General features: G+C 40.7%; 2 protein-coding genes and 1 long non-coding RNA gene across 5 annotated transcripts in view; 1 reads left to right on the top strand and 2 right to left on the bottom strand.

Moving 5' to 3' along the window:
- The first annotated feature begins 1887 nt into the window (after positions 1-1887).
- Positions 1888-11213, top strand: hacd4 (3-hydroxyacyl-CoA dehydratase 4). Of its 2 annotated transcripts, none has more exons than XM_017427022.3 (7): positions 1888-2121; positions 4641-4747; positions 4997-5124; positions 5211-5308; positions 7748-7854; positions 8435-8542; positions 10570-11213. In XM_017427022.3, coding segments are annotated over exons 1-7 (627 nt in total). In that variant the 5' UTR covers positions 1888-2119; the 3' UTR covers positions 10647-11213. The 2 variants fall into 2 exon arrangements, with proteins under 2 accessions (XP_017282511.1, XP_017282510.1); XM_017427021.3 differs by having other exon boundaries at positions 1891-2121; positions 5199-5308.
- LOC112450874 lies at positions 5364-8443 on the bottom strand. The gene is made up of 2 exons (XR_003039605.2): positions 7724-8443; positions 5364-6676 (listed from the first exon to the last, which is right to left on the bottom strand). It is a non-coding gene; the product is annotated as an uncharacterized LOC112450874 (long non-coding RNA).
- A 394-nt stretch (positions 11214-11607) lies between the features above and the next one.
- focad (focadhesin) overlaps positions 11608-13209 on the bottom strand; it is a 57503-nt gene continuing 55901 nt past the window's right edge. For both annotated transcript variants that reach the window (XM_017426978.3, XM_037976448.1), the window contains exons 43-44: positions 13069-13144; positions 11608-11937 (exon numbers count right to left, since the gene is read on the bottom strand). In XM_017426978.3, the coding sequence (XP_017282467.1) occupies positions 11864-11937; positions 13069-13144 (150 nt within the window). In that variant the 3' untranslated portion in view covers positions 11608-11863. The remainder of the gene's footprint in view (positions 11938-13068; positions 13145-13209) is intronic.

Below are 13209 nucleotides of genomic sequence, written 5' to 3'. Positions count from 1 at the left end.
GATTAGAGTGTGGTACCAGGTGCCATCAATTTTGAACCTTTTCACAAGATTCTAATTTTCTGATATGATGAATTTGAGATTTTCATTTGTTGTCATTTGTAATCATCAAAATTAAACGAAATAAACATTTGAAATATATGAGTTTGTATTTAATGTATGAATATAATATACAAGTTTCACTTTTTAAATGGAATTACTGAAATCAATCTACTTTTTCATGATATTCTAATTTTATGACCAGCACCTGTACGTGTTGAAGGATCCACATCGGCAAAACTCAACCAAAACCCATCTGGTTCCTGAAGATGCTGACTTGAACTCCTTTCACCACTAGAGAGCGATGCACACCACCTTGTGGAGAGCAGAACCGCTCGCTTCTGTGTGTCCAAATAAACATGAACTCAGGCGTTTTATAGATCTTTTCATCTTAAAAGCAATATGCAGCCCTCAGAGTTCTGCTCAGACAGAACCTGAGTGTGTCCTGTTTGTTAGATTTTATAGTGAACTCAAGTCATTAGATTTTTTTTATGTGTTTGCTTTTTACTCTGAAAGTTCCCGAGTTGAGCAAATTGACAATGACTACCTTGTGTTACGAAGAATGACCTTGGTGCTTTAAAGGCATATTTCAGCCCTTTTGAAGTGGGGTTCTGTAGAAATGCTATGAATGTTTAATATCTTACCCGTTATAGATTGGCCTTTTGAGCCACCTCAGTTTAATAGACAGAATTGATGAGCTGATAGCTAGTCTGAATGCAGTCACGACCAAAGTGGATTGTTAAAACCATTCCAGTCTCTAACATTTCATAGCAGTTTGTGCAAACGTTAATATTTAAACGTTGCTTCGCTTGTTTCAACAGAAATATTACAACATTTCTGCAGAAAATTTGCTACAGCTAGCTGCTGCCGCTGCATTTGCTCTTGCAAATAACCACAGGATTCTATGTAAATAAAAAAAAACTGCATAATGTGAAACTGACAGCAAAGCAAAAGGTTTATAACCACTTAGTTCAGACTAGCCATTAGCTCGTCAGTCCTGACAGAATTAAACTCTTTCTCCACATTGAGGTCGTTCAAAAAAGTTATCTACAGCAGGTAAGATAATAACTGCTCATTATATTTCCATAGAACCCCACTTTAAGATGACTAGATGATTTTTCATTTATAAATAGAAACACTACCAAAGAACAGCCTCTCCTGAAAAAGTAAAGTCTTAACTTGATAGTGCTCTCAAAAAAAAAAAAAAAAAAAAAAAATCCAATCTGGTTTTAAATCAAGCCACAGCACAGAGACAGCCCTTTAAATTGTTTTTAATTATCTTCAGCTCATTAAGCTCTGCAGTTTTAGTGCTTTATTTCATATTGCATTATAATATGAATAAACTGACTATGGATCTGTTTTTAACTTAATTGGATTTATGATTTAGACTAGCTATTTTCTATTGTGTAGTGCCCTGAAATGGCTTTTTTGTGTGAATTGATGCTATATACAGTAAATAAACTGAACTGACTCCATGCCTGCAGGATAAAACAGCATTTAGTGTGACACTTCATGCTGTGGATGTGTTCGTTCTGTTGTGCCATCACTCATTGAGGCAAGAGCTCTTCTGCAACCGTAAGACAACAAGCTGTACTTTCTCTTCCTTCTGGAGGTCACACCACGGAAACTTTCTGACCCTGAGGGTCACGCATGTTTTCTAGCAGGTGGAGATTTTCTGCTCCGGGCCCTGACCTGCTCGGAGTCGTTCCTTTTGTTATCCCTGACATTCCAGATGTTAGGAATACCCGTCCCTTTGTGCTCAGCCTGTTCTTGGCAGGGAGGCAGGCAGTTCTTTAAGGGGGCTGGGACTATTCAACGTCTGGCTCACACATGGAATGTTTTTACTTCCTCCTCACAGTGAAGTCACAGCAGCTGCAGCCAGCCAAGAGGAAGCCCTGCACACACACAGTATCGCAGACATGGGAGGGTTCTTTCCGGTGCTTCTCGTGTAGGAGGATGAAGAAAGAAGCACGTGAAAACTGTTGAACTGCTCCTGGAACCATGAGTGTGTTTCAGCTCAGCCAGAGACTATGAGCTGCTTCTCCTGCCTGCAACAGAAGGAGCACTTCAGGAAAAAAAAAGCATGTGAGTATCTTACAGAGTTAGTGATTGCCACGAAAGGAATGCTGTGCATTTTCAGGGTGGATTTAGGAATGACAGGCTGTAGTTAATCCCAAGTTTTAATGAGGACAGATCTGCTGATCTTCTTGTTGGCAGCTTTCTGCCGACTCAGGCTGTTTGAAAAGTTCAGTCTTCACCTGGGAGATAGATTATAGATTCAGGGAGACGTTGTAGTGTTGCTATAGCTTTATGTGCTCTGGAGTTGCTGATGGGGTTTTATAGCACCACTGAGGATCTTATGAAGGGTCCACCCATTTACACTAAGGTTATTAAGCAACACATCAGCATTCAAGCGCTCATATTTCTGCCCTGCTCAAGCCTTTTTGTCTGTTTCTCGTCTCTCAGCTTTATAATAAAACCTGCAATTTATACACCAAAACATGCAGCTCAATGGGGAATGGTGTGCTGTGACTTTTGGTAGTGGTTTGCTGCACATCATAGAGAAAATTCATTAATAAAATAAACTGGGGAAAAAAAGAATTAATGGAGATGAATGGGAATTAGGTGAAAATCCAACCGTTTGGAGCTCTTCTTCACTTCAGAAACATCACCTGAAGTTTAAAAGTGTCACAGAAAGTTGGACTTTATACAACTGAACTTTTTGATCTAGTTTGCAGTTTTTACACATTCACAGTTTTATGAGTTTTGTTGATTTTCACATGAAATGTTCAGCTGACAGTTGATGCCAAACTAACTTGTCAGCTGTCTAAACGTTTCAAATCTTTTGCAAACTCTTCTCACTTCTTTTTGGTACATAAACAAATTATGGACCAGAATATAGGCATCAAGATGGTTGTTTCTATGAGCTATCAGACATATGGTTTGATACCTGCCTCATCCCAGAATGAAAGTATGCAGCCAAGCTTCCACAGACTTCTGTTGTACTTTAGCACCAAATGTTTTCTTCAAACCTGAAGGTGAAAGTTGTTTATAACTTATCAGATCTCCCACATAAAAAAAACTCACAAAGGTAAAAAGTCACATATGATGTGATGTGATGGCTTTATTGTGGTGCCCTCCAGCCCCAGGGTTCAGAGTGGACCTGAACTGCAGGGTGTAAACTAGTGATGATGACTTAAAGTGTAAAACAGCTTTGAAGGGTCAACAAGAGGGAAAAAGCACAACATTGATCTGTTAAAAAGAGCTAATATGTAACTAGACTCTTTTTTTTAAACCCAACTTTTAAAGAATGCCAGTGATCTAGCTACACAATGGACTCAGAAGTTGTGCCTACTGGCTTCTATAACATTTTGCTCAGGATGTAAATGGTTCCTTTTTGGCACATGGACTCATTTGTTTGAAGAACCTTAATGCTCAGAGCAGAGGCACCATCCAGCTGTTGTCTGAGACGAGGGAGAGACCTGATGGAGTCCAACCTGCACTGAGAACGAGCTTGTCTTTGTGCTGAGGACGTGGACACGGGTCTTTCTTTGGTTATACAAGGACAGGACAGCCCTTAAAAACGACCTTGGTACCCTATATTCATCCAGCAACTCCACAGAATACCTCAACGAACAAATTCATAAGCCTTCTACAGGTACACACATGTACACGAGTCAAACTCCCATGACCCCCTCAGCGACTCTGCAAAAATGGCCACCTTAATGTGTTTGAGTATTCCTGTGATCCCTGGGACTTTGTTGTTTGGGGCAAAGGCCCCTGATAGGGTCTCCCATGGCAAAATGGCCCCAGGAGCAATTCTAAGTCCTTGACAGAGAAAAATCCTTCATTAGGATACCTCACCCAGGAAGAGGTCTACGCCTGGGGGGAAGCTTGCCTGCAAATGCCTGGTGGCCGAGCCTTCAAGAGAAGGTCAAGAAGCCACTTCCCTGTGAGCCCACCACCTGCAGGTAGAGCAGCGTCGGGTGCCGTGTAAGTCAGGTGGCGGGTTAGACCCCCGGGCATGCTGATCCCTGGCAGCACAAACTGGATCTAGACAGGGATACTAAAAAATAAGTTTTCACAATCTACAACAAGCCAAACACAACCCTTTTAGTAAAAGTTACATCAAGTTCCTTTTGGATTTTGTGATTGTTGAGAGAATTAGAAATAAAATCTGGAGTGTAGCATTTGCACACATAGCTGTACATTACTGGGCATTTTGTTCAGCATTTCTTTTTTCCGATGGTGAAATCTGCTCTTTTGTTCATGCTCAGTGGTCAGCACAGTGTTGAACTTGTCTCATGGGTGGGAATCCTACCTGACTTTTCAAACGGAGATGCTCTGATTACTGCATACTGAAGCTAAGACCTAAATGACTTAAACAGCTGTTAAAAAACAACCAAAATGATTCCTTTAAGTTTGTCCCTATAAGACATTAGTGTCTGCAAAGTTAAGCAGCAGAGAATATATTTCTTTTTTTGTTTTTGTTTTTTTACATAAAGCATGTAGACATGTATTAGTAAAGTAAAAGTGGACGATGTAAATGCTCATAGTTTAGTCTCTGTATTATTTTATCCTGATGGGTCTGTCTGTTCCTGCAGGCTCAGCTTCAGGCGCACCTACATTTTCTCATATAACTTGTTCCAGTTCTGTGGTCACACATGGATCCTGACCAACATCATTGCAAGGTTTCTCAACTTTGGTCAAGGTAAGGGAGAAGACTGAACAGTAATGCCAATTTAAGACCTATAATTTCACGGAGGAAAGCATATGACCCACTGTATTTCATGCCTCAGCTATAATCTAAGCTCCTATGATGAGAAGGGCCAGCATGTGCCTTTTACACCTGGTTAAATAAACACAGTTGCCTCTTTAAGTCATGAGTGGTTCAAAGGAAAAGGGCTGCCTTCATTAGGCGGCACCACCAGGTACAATGACCCCCGCTTTTGTCTTTCAGATGCTTTAGCCGACATGTTTTACTCCGTCGGCTTCATGATGAGTCTCTGCCAGCTGCTCTCCATCCTGGAGCTTTTCCACATCACCGACGGGATTGAGAAAGCCAGACTCCTTCCTCGATTTATCCAGGTGGGTCTCAGCTCAGTCCGGAAACAGCACCCCTGTTGTTTTCATCAAATCATTCCGTGGTTTTCATCCCTCAGGTGATGGAGAAGAACATTCTGTTGATCCTGCTCATCATGCTGGAGGAGTTCCAAAGCGAACCCGTTGTGTGTGTGCAGTTCTTCCTGTGGAACATACTGGACCTGCTACGGTACAATTACACAAATTTACAGATTTATTCACAGATAAACCTTTTTCGTCAGACCTTATATTGTGCACAGCCTCACGTTATATTACGAGACCTCAGAGTATGCGTTGTGAATGACTCTCAGCTACTACCACACCTAACTGTTGCTCGAGTTATAGTCATTTTTGTGTCAATTTGCTGTAGCAACAAACTTCAATTGGGTTGACTCTGAAATTTAATCAGCTGGAAATGCACATACAGTGACTACTTTGATTAAAACTTGTTCAGTGGTTCATGGGATATTACACTAACAGACACCAGTAGTTTAAACTAAAGTTGTAATCAGAGACTTTGTGCAACCGGTTAGCTCCCAGAATATTAGTTGGGGACGACTCTTAACTACTACTTCACTAATTCTTCGCTGAGTATCTGTAAAATTGACTGAGTTATGGCCACTTTTGTGTTTGCTAAAGTTCATTAGTTGTGGTAGCCATTTGAAACTGGACTGATTCCAAAATTTAAATCAGTTGTAGATTTACATCCAATGATTACTTTTTAAAAAAGTTTTGTTAAAATTCATCCAGTAATTCACAACATATTTTGCTAACAGACAAACAGGGTTGACTCCAATAGTTTTAAACAAAGATCACTCACATTATTAGGAATGACTACTCGCTACTACCTCACCAAATTTTCCAAAATTTTTAAAAAACGGACTGAGTCATTTTTGTGTTCGCTAAGGTTGATTAGCTGCGGTGGCCATCTTGAGTCAGGTGAACTTAATTAAAAGTTAATCTGTTGTACATGTACATCCATTGGTTATTTCCTGAAAGTTAGTGTGTAGGAGCTTAAGGGGTTAGGGTTAAACTATTGGTACTTACACTAAAGACTGACGGTTGGAACTCTACATTGCAACAAGTTCTGTGAGTCACGTTGCAAAACAAACCATGTTAAATGTCTCCACCCAAAATAGATATTTTGATGCAAAAAATATGGTGTTAAAATCCACAGCAGTATTTGCTTAAACTGCTATAAATATTTGAGGTTTGAGTTGTTTCAAATGGTCAAAGTCTGATCCAAAAACCAGATCCTCCAAACATGACATCTTCCTGCTTCCTGATAACAAATTCAAAAAACATCAAAACATCCCAAGTATATCTGAAAAGGCACCGTTTTAAAGCAGGGTTCTGTGTTAGGATTATGAAGACCTAATATCTTACCTGAGTCCAGTGGTCTTTTTCGTTGAAATGCAAAACAGAAAGCACTCAGAACAATCCTAGAAGAAAGAGCAACCGCTGATTTTGCTTCACCAGCGTCTTGCCAGAAGAGGGATGTGAAGATGGAACGATGCTCGACACCTGTAGTACATGCACATCCTGCCTGAGATCAAACCTTAATGAAAAATAAAAATCTAATCAAATAAAGCACTTCAAATCATTTTTGTTATTCACTGCTGTCAGGGAACTTACAAACAAAACATGAACAAGTGGTGAAGGACAATGACATCATTAAAAAGTCCATGTTAAAGCATTTATATAAACATAAGGCAAATTAAAAGGTTAGCGTTTCTTTCAGCACATCAAAAAGTATGTATCTTATAATTTTACATGGTCTTAGTGGTTAAAAAGCTAACTTTTTTCCAGTCTCTGAAGTTGTAAGTGCAGCGTGTTCCATAACTACTGATAAGAAACTGTAACTAATCCTCTGATCGTTGTAGAGATGAAGGCCACGGCGCCTTGTATTCCACCTAACACAAACATTGCTCCTCAGTTTCTGCACAGGGCAGAGAGAAGTTACGTGTTGAAGTGAGACAAATGATTTTCTTCATGTCCAAGTGAATACTGATCCAAACACGGCATGCTTAATGCTACAACTAGATGTTTTGATGCTACTCTATCATAATAGGTTAGCCACAAATTACATCTCAAAACAGTACATTTGCAGCTTAAAATGATATCAGCTGATGGCAGGGTGGTCATCTTCCAATTGGAGGGTTGAGAGTTCAATCCCCAGCCCTAGCAGAGTGCTTAAATGTCCTTGGACATTATCCAAGACGCTGTCCCTGATATGCTTATCTGTGTATGAATGAGAATATAAAAAATGAGGCATATAGAGTGTAAAAATATATAACAGAAGGCACTGTATGAGTGTATGGGTGGATGAGAAACTGTAAACCACACTGCAGGGCCTGGAGAAATTAAAAAGGCGTCATTAAGTGTGGATAATTTCCCCTGTCATGAGACTGAGAGTGCTGGTGTTGAGCCATCACCATTAAGTGTAAATTAAATTGTGGTTCTTCCAATGAAAACACATCTGGAGGAAGTGAGACGGTGAAGTAATACCCCTAAAGAGGACATGGCCAACTGTAGCATTCTAATGCATTTCCCTTCTGAGTTCATTATTAGCCAGAGGCAGTTCATGGATGAATCATTTACTAACGTGATGAAATGTGCGTGCTGACAGGTATCCTCACGAGCTGCTGTGTGTTATGGACACACCGTCCGTCGGCATGCTGTGGACCCGCTACACCCTCTGGATCCCCCTGTACATCCTGTCGGTCTTCACTGAAGGTGAGGCAGAGTTTCAGCCAACCAACCCGGGAAGCATCTGCAGGCCACGAATTCACAACAAAAGGCGGCACGCTCTGTGTTATTGTGCGTCACAGGCTGCTGTTGTGTAAGTGAAGGGTAGGGGAGAACAGGAAACGAGTTGGCAAACGTGCAGATGATAACATGTCAGGAAGTGTTTGAGGAAATCGCAAATTCTAAATTGATAAAACTAAAGTTATGTTTTGCATATTTAATTTTGCAAACATTTACATGTTTTTTGAACCGTTGCTGCCTTTTAAAACACAAAAGGATATAACAACAATAAAAGAACGCCAAAGTCCTTTCACCGTGAAGTAGTCTTATAAACACTGATTGTTGTGCATCCAAACTCCGATGAAGCGCTGAATCTTTATCGGTCCAAATCTGACTTTCAGCTGCTCTGGTTTAGCATGCCTCATCACATGCAGCGCCTCACACACACACTCTCTTAGGCAAGAATATTACCACCCAGCTTTCACCCCTCAGCAGCTGGCGTTGAAAACAATCACTACAATGCTTTGTGTGTTTTTCTACTAAAACCCAACTATTGTTTCTCCCACAGGTGTGACCTTTTACCACGCGCTGCCATACATGGAGCAAACAGCCTCCAACTCTGCGTACATTTACCCCCGCTCGGTGCTGATGCTCTACCTGCCTCTCCTGGCTCTGGGTAAGAAGGAAAAGTCAGACAAAAAGCAGTTTTCCCCTCCAAACAGTTCTTTCCTGAAGTGTTCCTACTTTACTGTTAACTGAGAGCCGCTCTGGGCTGCATGACTCTGAAGATAATGTTGAGGGTTAGGGGTAGTAGCTTTTGTTTTGTTTCTAACAAAGTGCTTTGTATCCTTAAATGAATCCTCATCTTATCCTGTTGCAGTTGAGAACAGATCAGTCTACTCTGCAAATTTATTATAAGCTGACTCTCAGCTACTGCTATTAAATTTGTCATCTTAAAACAGCTCTAGTCTTGAAATTTCATAGCAGTTCATGCAAACACATCAACAAAACATTACATAGTTATTTCAGTAAAAATACTATAAAAGGCATACAGGAAGTGCCACAGCTAGCTGCTGATGCTACTTGCCTTTACAAATAACCAGGAAATGCAAAACTGACAGCAGTGTAAAGGTGTATAAAACTATATTTGTATGAATTTGTACCCTTTTGTTAGAAGAAAGTAAAAAAATACTAAAAGTCAACTCCTAAAAATCTGTCATTGCTTTTTAATTGTGGTTCAACAGTAGTTTAATTAAAGAAAAAACTAACTAATGAAACTGGCAGTTTACCTATTTAAAGGGTGAGAGGTAGTCACAGTGCTGTTTGGTATCATGGTGTGTAACACACTGAACATGGAGCACAGAAAGCTGAGGACAGAGATGTCTCAGGAGCTTAGAAAGACAAAGATTGACAGCATGTTGAAGTTAAAGACTATAAGACCGTCTCCAAGCAGCTGGATGTTCCTCTGACTGCAGCTGCTCAGATTATTCACAAGTTTAAGGTCCACAGGACTGAAGACAACCTCCCTGGACGTGGACACAAGAGGAAAACTGATGACAAATTGAAGAGACGGATAATATGAATAGTAACCAAAGAGCCCAGAACTACTTCCAAAGAGATTAGAGGTAAACTCCAAGGTCAAAGGTCATCAGAGTCAGATCACAGCATCAGTCTGTTTGAGTCAAAGTGAAGCCAAAGAAGAAGGCAGAGCAGAACACCAAATCTTAGGAAAGCCGGACTGGAATTTAACAAAATGCATATTAAGAAGCCTCAAAGCTTCTGGGAGAACGTCCTTTGGACAGATGAGACAAAACTGGAGCTTTTAGGCATCAAGTCCCATCAGCTCTGTGTTAATGGACCCAATTATGAAACCTACAAAGAAGAGAACCCTGTACCTACAGAGGAACATGGAGGAGGCTTGGTTCTGTTCTGGTTCTGCTTTGCTGCATCTGATGCAGGGGGTCCTGAATCTGTTCAGAGTCCAATAAAATCCCAAGACTATCAAGGCGTTCTGGAGCAAAATGTCAGAAAGCTTGGTCTCAGTCTCTAGTCATGGATCCTCCAACAGGATAATGACCCAAAACTAACAGCTAAAAACACCAAGAATGGTTCAGAACCAACCATTGGACCGTTCTGAAGTGACCCTCTGAGCCCTGATCTAAATCCTGTTCAACATCTGTGGAAGCAGCTGAAACATCTGGAGGAGGAACCCTTCAGACCTGAGACAGATGCAGCAGTTTGTTCATGAGGAGTGGGACAAAACACCTGTGGACAGGTGCAGAAGGCTCAGAGGTACAGAAATCACCTGACTGCAGTGATCGCCTCAAAAGGTTGAGCAACAGAATTTTGAGTGAAGGTACCATCCTTTTAGTCAAGGCCAGCTTCATTAGTTTGTTCTATATAATCCAGGTGAGCCAAAATTCAAAAGCAAAAAGTAATGAATTGTTTTTTGTTGTTGTTGTTGTTTTTTTTTAAATATTAATTATGTCAATTTCAAATTGTTCAGTGACCTTTGTGGGGTTTTCTTTCTTTAACAAAAGGCTACAAATACATTTGTCTGCATCTCTAAGTAGGTAGTTGCATCGTAACTTTAATTTGACATATTTAGCATGAAACATCTACACAAAAAACCTTTAAAAAAAAGAAATAATAATTTTTGGGTCATCATTATTAGTTGAGTAAAGACAAACACTTGTTTTTCAGGAGCCTCTGTAACAGTGTGGCAGCTGCTGAAGGAGAGACAGCATCGTCTGCAGAGAGGGAACAAGAAGAAGAAATGACCCCCATAATCCAGGGAGTCGCTGGACATTTCCTGTCTTCCTGAAATGTGACACAAGGATAACAAAACAAGTCTGTTACGCTGCTTCAAAGGGGAAAAGAAGTGTTTTGAAGCTAACAAAACAAACGAAAGTCATTAAAGGTGCTCATTTTCAGAGACTCTCATTTAAAAAATACACTAATTTAAAATTAATAATCAAAGATTGAAAAAAATTACTATGGGTCTCTTCAACATTTTCCGTGATCACTCCCAAGTGTGACGTATGGACTGACAAGCACAGGAACGCCAACAAGGCAGTAAATAAATGCAGACAGTGTGGGGGTGAAATGGTTCAGTTTGTTGTAATTAGTTGTGTTAATCAACACAAAACTCCAACAGCTGAGTCGTTCTTCAGCTTCCTGAAGGACAGGAAGGTTGGATGGATGTGGTTTGTTTAGCTCCTGGTGAAAATTACAACCCAGAGTCTGGAGACTGACTGTGGAGTTAATGTTTAGAAGAGGAGCACCTGAAGTACAAACCTTCAGTAGAAGGACCCCCGCCTGTTGGACCGGCACCCACCGCCTCACACTGTCCAGATAAAAAGCTCCTTGAAGACTGTGGGGAGATCATTGGAAATCTTGGGGGTTCCTCTCATGAAATGTGGGGCTGGAGTTCCTGTCAGAATCACCCCAGACCAAAATAAAAAACATGTTGTCAAACCTGTATTCTTCTTGACAAAACTTGTTTCTTTTTCTGCTTCCATTTTCCCTGATAAACACGGAGACATTAACCTCCTCAGTGTTCTACAGCAGTCTGCCACAGCTGGCCCCGCCTCCTTCTATGTCACCAACCAAGGAGGAAACTCCGCCCACACAATCAGCCCACTTCAGGATTCTGACACAAAAACTCTAAAAACAAGTCATTAACATTTTAAATCGGAGAAATGGACCACTGGAGTGTTTAACTAAAAGAAAAACATGAAACCTCATTACTTTGATATTTTATTTCATTTCACCTTTAAGATGCCCATGAAATAAATATTTCAGATTCTAAAGAAGAAAAAAAAAAGCCATTATCAAATGTCCTGACGGCACCTTAATGAAGACATTGTTCTGATATCATTCATGACTGAAGCGCAGCGAGGAAGTCCAGTCCCTCCTGAAGCTTCCCTTTCCAGCCAGAAGAGATGGTGTGTGAGCAGGTGTTACCATGGTAACGTCACGTTATTGTTCCTCTGAGCTACCAGCCATAAGCTCTGGTCCACACAGCTTTCTTCTTGAACTCGACGGAGGACTTCAGACTCAGGAGAGCAGCTGAAACGACAGCAGCCAGACGATGAGTCGGAGCATATGTTCCTGTTTCTGCACAGACTGTTCCTGTGGAGGAACGACTGAACGCTGAGAAAAAACAATAGGAAACAAGTGTTTGCACTGCACATATTTTAATAGGCTCACCACGTTGATGTCAGAACAATAATCTGCCTTTGTTTCTGTTTTGTTGCTGGATTTTAAATGGTCTATTCATTGGATTTTATTTTGATTAGAAGAAATGGATAAGAAAAAGTAAAGTGGTGCAAAAGTATTCACCACCCCCAAAGTCCCTCCTCTGAGCCACCTTCTGCTGAAGCCACAACAGGTCATTGAAGTGGTTCTCCTCAAACCAGTGGAGGGTTGCTTCAGCAGGGAGTTTAGGGTCGTCGTTCTGCTGAAAGGAGAACATCTATCCCAGTCTCAAATATCTAAAAGACTCAAACAGTTTTCCCTTTTAAACCTGATGCTGCCACCACCGTGCTTCACTGTAGGGTTGGTGCTCTTAGCATGATGAGAGGCGGTAGAGCTGTCTCAGACATGGAGTTGTCCATGATAGCCTAAAGGTTCAGTTTTAGTCTCATCTGACCACAGCACCTTCTTCCACATGCTCAGGGAAGAAATTCCAAACGGTCCAGCTTGATAGCTTTTTCCTGGCCACTCTTCCAGGACTGCAGGCAGGTCAGTTCAGCACCTGGACTCTTCTACGATGAAGCCATGCTGTTGTAATGGATGCAGTCTGAGGTTTAACATTGTCTCTCTTTCTTTTTTTTTATATTCCGTCCTCTTACTGACCTGCTTCTAATCGACCTAATTCATTACAAAATCCTCCTCCAGCGGTTTCTTATTGGTACTACTTACCTTTTGTTGCCCCATCCCAACTCTTTGCAGATGTGTTGCTGCAATAAATTCAAAAATATCTTTCCCAAAATTTGATACAATTTCTCAGTTTAAACATGTGATATATTTACAATGTTACATTGTGAATAAATGATGGGGTTATGAGATTTTTTTTTTTTTCCAGATTTGGAGCGGTAGAAATAATACCAAGATGGTTTTAGGAGGTGTTGAAAATTGTCATCCTTTTATAAATTCTGAATAAATTCTGTGAATGAATGGATTGTTTGCGTCACTCACCTTTGGCTGTGCTGATGGTCGTGGCTGACAGATTCTGTTCAGGACCTTCTGTGATGTTGAGGAGCCAGTCTATAAACTGAGACACACACACACACACACACACACAACCTTTATTAAACAAATACGATTTTGAACTCTGAT

The sequence above is a fragment of the Kryptolebias marmoratus genome, linkage group LG7, assembly GCF_001649575.2.
Source record: "Kryptolebias marmoratus isolate JLee-2015 linkage group LG7, ASM164957v2, whole genome shotgun sequence".
Classification (NCBI taxonomy): Eukaryota; Metazoa; Chordata; class Actinopteri; order Cyprinodontiformes; family Rivulidae; genus Kryptolebias; species Kryptolebias marmoratus.
The sequence above is the reverse complement of the archived record's forward strand: the minus strand, read 5'-3'. Positions and strand labels throughout refer to the sequence as shown.